This window comes from Populus alba, chromosome 17, assembly GCF_005239225.2.
Source record: "Populus alba chromosome 17, ASM523922v2, whole genome shotgun sequence".
Classification (NCBI taxonomy): Eukaryota; Viridiplantae; Streptophyta; class Magnoliopsida; order Malpighiales; family Salicaceae; genus Populus; species Populus alba.
Window position 1 is genome coordinate 7,936,298 of NC_133300.1, and position 6,020 is coordinate 7,942,317.

At 32.2% G+C, this 6,020-nt stretch overlaps 1 protein-coding gene across 2 annotated transcripts; it reads right to left on the reverse strand.

The window, feature by feature from the left end:
• Positions 1-841: 841 nt before the first annotated feature.
• Positions 842-2,953, reverse strand: LOC118048707 (UDP-glucuronate 4-epimerase 6). 2 transcript variants are annotated; one of them, XM_035058509.2, is made up of 2 exons: positions 1,355-2,953; positions 842-1,219 (listed from the first exon to the last, which is right to left on the reverse strand). In XM_035058509.2, the coding sequence occupies exon 1, from the start codon at positions 2,724-2,726 to the stop codon at positions 1,356-1,358; it is 1,371 nt and encodes a 456-aa protein (XP_034914400.1). In that variant the 5' UTR covers positions 2,727-2,953; the 3' UTR covers positions 842-1,219; position 1,355. The 2 variants fall into 2 exon arrangements, with proteins under 2 accessions (XP_034914400.1, XP_034914398.1); XM_035058507.2 differs by having other exon boundaries at positions 1,328-2,952.
• Between the last annotated feature and the right edge of the window lie 3,067 nt (positions 2,954-6,020).

Consider the following 6,020-nt stretch of genomic DNA (forward strand, 5'->3'; position numbering starts at 1 on the left):
AAACGAATCAAGAAATTAATGTCTTTATTTGTTTTTTTAAGTTGCTATAATTGATTAGTATTCCATATCATTAAAAAATAATTGGATTCACATAAATCCAATTCATAACGAACTAGCCAATAATTCAAGTGTTGTGTGGTTTATTACTAATTAAATAATATTATCCTACACTAATTAAATAGGAACTACAAAACAATTTAGAGCAACAAAAATTTAAATATGAACTTAAAGCTAAATTCTTTAAACTCTTAAAAGTATTCTACGTAATCAATCAATAGTCGTGTGTTTATATCTAGCATAATAGTATAGTTTGTGTTAGAAAACTATTGAGATAATATTGGAGTTGAAATAAAATATAATTATATAGATGTAATTATTAAAAAAATATATATGCAATCCTAAGTAGCTCTTATCAAAATGCATAAGATTTATATACGTGTGTTGGAGCCCGTTTGAGAGTATGAATACAGTTATTTTTCAAAATATTTTTCACTAAAAAATGCATTAAAATGATTTTTTTTTTTTAAAAAAATTATTTTTGATATCAACGCATCAAAATAATATGAAAACATTAAAAAAATATATTTAATTTAAAGTAAATAAAAAAATAAAAATAATAATTAAAAAATATATTTTTAAAATAAAAAAATAAATATGGTTATTAATTAATGGAAACATTTTAGTATTTTTTATTGAGAAGCTGAAAATCTAAATATTTTGTTCCATGTTGGCGCATAGTATGTTACGGAGTTATTATAAAGATTGTAATATAGTACAAGATTTAACATGAAGGGGACAATCTTTGCCCCTTTATTCATGATGCTTGTAAGGCACCTTGAGAAGAGAAATTAAATTAAATTAAATTAAATTAAAAAGATCTCATCAACTTGCATTTCAAAAAGAACACACCTAATTATGACCAAGAAAAGAAATGCAAGGGCAATAAAGCATCGAAATAATTCAAAAGAAGAAAGAATCTTAATGTGATCATTGTTGTCCAATCACAAATTTCTTTCATGTGAATCTAATGGCTGAGATCTGCGTCCCCTTTTGAGCAGTCTCATGACAAATTATTACAACCCCCCGAATTCACAGATCTACACCTTGTCCCCCCCTGCCCCTTTCACTCTCTTGAATCTTTTTTCTCCCCTTCTTCTTCCTTTGTGTCAAATCTATCTCTATATGCTACAACATCAACAACAGCTAGCCACAATTTGATCTAACACATCAAAGGAACAGAACATTAATACCTTGACCAGAAGAAGAGAAAAGGAGTTGAGTTCATTTAATTCACAAAAAGTAAAAAAAGAAAGACAAAAGACAAAACCATGTGATGATGGCGATGATCATGGACCTTAAGGTGATTCCTCGGGATGCTCACTGTTGATATCGCTATCCTTCTTTGCCCTTGTCTGAATCCCATAATAATCCACGTACCACTTTACAAATTTTCTCAACCCAGTAGCTAAATCTGTGGTAGGTTTGTACCCAAAATCCCTGTTTGCCAGAGTGACATTAGCGTGTGTGTAAGGCACATCCCCATTTCTTGGCATCTTGATCACATGCTTCCTTGCTTTTGTACGCAGTAAGCCTTCTAATATTGACACCAAATTCCCAACGGGAACCGGCGAGGTGTTGCCAAGATTGTAAACTCTCAGTTGGGCAGGTCCTTTCTTCTTGCCACCGCTTCCTGTGCTTTTCTCCGCCGTGTCCAAAGCCCCTAGACACCCTTTGACAACGTCATCAATATAAGTGAAGTCACGAGCTACTTGCTTCTTATCTTGAGTTTGATACACATCAATTGGTTTGCCTTGCAAGATATCTTTCGTGAAAAAGAAATAAGCCATATCAGGTCTACCCCATGGACCATAGACAGTAAAGAATCTTAATCCAGTGAGTGAAAGACCATAAATATGATTATAAGTATGTGCAATTTCTTCTCCTGCTTTCTTGGTAGCTGCATAAAGACTTGCTGGTTGGTCTGTTCTATCCAATTCAGAGAAAGGAACTTGAGTGTTTAACCCATAAACTGAGCTTGAAGATGCCCACACAATAGCCGGCTGTGGATTTGCAGCTTTTGCAACTTCAAGAAGATTGACAAAACCTGCAATGTTTGAACTCACGTAGGATTGTGGGTTTTGCATGGCATAACGAACCCCAGCTTGTGCTGCAAGATGGAGTATATGCGTGAAGGGAACAACATCAAAAAGCTTTGTTAACAATGAGGCATCGTTCAAGTCACCTTCAACAATGAAAACTTGGTTTTTCAATAGAAGCTTTTGTCTTGCTCTTTTAAGTGAAGGGTCATAGTAACTGTTGAAGTTGTCTAAACCAAGAACCCCGTCACCTCTTTTCTTTAGAGCAATGGAGCAATGAGAGCCAACAAAACCAGCTGCCCCAGTTACTAAAACCGAGAGCCCATTTGGCTTTTTTGGAGTGGAGGAGTGGCGGACTTGTTTCTCCCAGGCATCACCGCCGGCTGAGGAGGTGAAAAGGGCAGCGGAAAGGAAGTTGTGGTGGTGGAGGTGGGCATGATTGGGATTTTTATCAGAGAGTGGAGGGTAATTAAGGGTAAAAAAGAGAATCAAGACAAGAGCAATAAGAAGCGTAACACGGAAGATAAGTTTTGAAGAGGCATTCAGCACCTTTGTGCTATGTAGCCTGCGAAGGTAGCTATTGTAACGCTCTAGCTTTAGGGTCTTGCTTGTGTGGGGCGGTGAAGCCATTTCTTTGTGTTAAAGAAAGAGATCAAGAAATGACCAATCCTGTTATCGATCAAGAAAACAATAGTAAAACAAATCAACAATGGCGGTGTTGTTTATGTTTCAAGGGCAAAGGGCTCAATGCTTGCGCGTGGGTGTTGTTGGATAGAGAAACAAAGTGAGAGCTGAATTTTGAGGTAGAGCCCTGAATTTCCGAGGAGTGGAGATGGAGAAGATTATAAAGAAAAGAAAGAGAGAGGGAAGGTAGTGGGGTTGGTGGTGGTTGGAGACCACGTTCTCTCTCTCTCTCTCTCTCTCTCTCTCTCTCTCCTTTCTATACACTACTAGCACTCGCTTACAGATGGAAAGGTGGGCAAAGTAATTAAAATATATATATATTCAAGAAAATACCCTTATTTCAGTTTCAATTACCAGAAATATCCATAAATTGCAAAAAAAAAAATTATTAATATTGATATTTAATCTAGCTTACATGCATCTTAAATGATCTCATAAATTCATGAATATATAATTTTTTAATACTTCTAAAAAGATTCAAACTTATAATTATTAATAAACAAACTTAAAATATAATCAGCTAATCTACCTCTAAATATTCATAAATTGTAGTTATTATTATTATTGAGATTGCCAGCTAACTTGGACAGTAGAAAAACTTCACTCCCATGTGAGTTTTTACTCATGTTGTCAATTTTTTTTTTTGCCCTCAAGTCTTACGCGGACATTATTAGCGTACTAGACATGACAAAGTGCCTCCTTGCCTTACCTTTTATTTTCTAGGTTGCTGTGGTCAACTGGGTTTCATACCGATTAACCCATGAATTTGAGCAATTTAGACCGGTAATGAGTAATTTATTGTTTTTAATTTGCTTATTATTCACCTCATGGATGGGGTGACTAGTCTGGTATTAGCTAGGTAGGTCCATGATGTAGGAAATTTGTTACAAGTCAAAATCATTGAAAACCAAAACCACTAAATATTTAATTTTATTTATAAATGGAAAAATAAAAATAAAAGATTATTCTCCTCTAATAGAAAAAAAAAAAAGGTAAAAAAAAATAATAGAAAATGGAAAAATTCTTAAAAAAAAAAGGAAAAAATAAAAATAATTAAGACATATTTATTTTCCCAAAACATTCTTGCATTATAATTAGTATCCCTAGGTTTGAAGTATCTCGTCATCGAATTCAAAACTCATTCAAGAAGCCTTCTTTACCACGAACATCCTTTTGGTGCGGTAACATCTTTACATAGGCCTTCCACTTGTGAGTCTAATATCTTTATGTGAGTTGTTTCATTATGAATTTTACTATCAAGATTTTTTATAACACCTCCTCGCATTTGGTGAAAATATAAAAGAACTCCAATGATCTTGATCAAGGCCTTTCTTATTTTAGATGAAATTAACCCTGGTGTATGCACTTTGCTGCGGGGCTAGATTATTTTTTGTGTAAAAAATAATGTTCATGTTCTGGAAAAAAAAAAAAGACATAAAAAACTGATCATGACAAACATGTAACCATGTTACTTAGCGTTGAGCCAATCTAAGATATCCCGCCAAATCTACAGACCAAATTCTATAATTAGAATAACCTGATAAAAAAAAAAAGAATTATAAAGTTCTCTTTTCATTAAAAAAATAATAATAACGCATGTTAACTTTTCAAATCTTGACCTGAGTCATTAGACCTAAAACATCCACTTTAGAAAAACCATAAAATCTAATTCTCAATCAATCATATATTGAATGATGAAATTGAAAAAAGATTTTCAATTATACAAAAAGATTTTAAAAATAAAAACGGAAAGAATGAAGATCAAAATTAAAGTACAAAATACGTTTTATATTCAATTGAATGGTGAGATTGAAAAAAAAAATTAGTAAAATAAAAAAATTAAGGCTTGAAATTGACATAAAAAAAAATAAAAACAATGTTGTAATTAAATGGTGAAATTGAAAAAAAAAATTATAAAAGGGTTAAGAAATTAGAACTTAAAACAATTAGAACTAAATTGAAAAACATAATACCATCAATTTGAATTAAATCATGAAATTGTAAACCAATAAATGTTTTACAAAAAAACTAAGGCAAAAAATTAGAAATCCAAATAATGAGGATCAAATTGTAGAATATAATATGTGGTAAATTGGAATTCAATGATGAAATTGAAAACAAATAAAACTTTTATAGGAGAGACAAGACCAAAACAAAATCAAAAGAATATGAATTGAATTTGAATTATTAACAACTAAGAGGGTCAATTTGTAATTTTCATAGAAGGAGAGAGAATAAGAAAAAATAAAATAAAGGCCCACTAACAACATATTTGACCACCAACGGAGATACGCACCACACCAATGAAAAAGAAAAAGAAAACAGTGATGCTTCGAACGACATGGTAGAAGGGCTTTTTTGGATGCTGGTAGGCATCACACGTGTCTTTTGAAGGGTGTGGACGCCCCCCACGGGCCCTCAAGTGTGCCATACGAGCGCATTCTTTTTTTTTTTCTTATTTAATTAAATCCAAAAGTATCTCCGAGCTGACTTTTCAATTACAAAAAAATCATTGTGAAAAAAAAAAAAGCTCCTTGACCTTGACCTTAATTTTTTTTTTAAGGGTAATTTCATTGCTTTACTGTGTATTTTAATTGTTTATTATTTTTATATTTGATCAAAAAACATTGCTTTACTGTGTATTTTAATTGTTTATTATTTTTATATTTGATCAAAAAACAAATTTTCTCTCAACTTAGATTGTAATAACAAAAAAACCATTGTGAAAGTACAATGTTACCTCTTGGTGCGAAGTTTTTTTTTTTTTTTTTTTTCTAAAGATTTTCTGGTTGTTTCACTATATATACAATCAAGATCGATCAACGAATTCCCATTCAAGAACACTGAAACGCTTCATTTTAAGACAAGGGGAGATCTTCTTTGGGACTAAAGAGCTCTAACAGAAGAGCAGCAACAGCTTATCCAAAAAGACATGTTCTCTTATCATATCACTTTGAACATTCTTCTTTCCCGTCCCAATCAAGGATTATAAAGACAATTCTTTATTTAGGAACCCTATTCTTGCAATCAAAATGTAAAAATACTTATTTGTCTATGGTAAATTTGAAAATGATTTCAATGTCGTTGGAAGCCAATTCAAAGTTTTTTGGTGGAGGGGCAAAAATATCATTACATTATTCCAATGGACAGGTAGCAATTTTTCAATGCAAATTAGGTTTTGTTAGTTGATTGTCTTTTAAATTTGTTTTTTGAAATTTCCTAAAAACAAAAGGTCTTTTT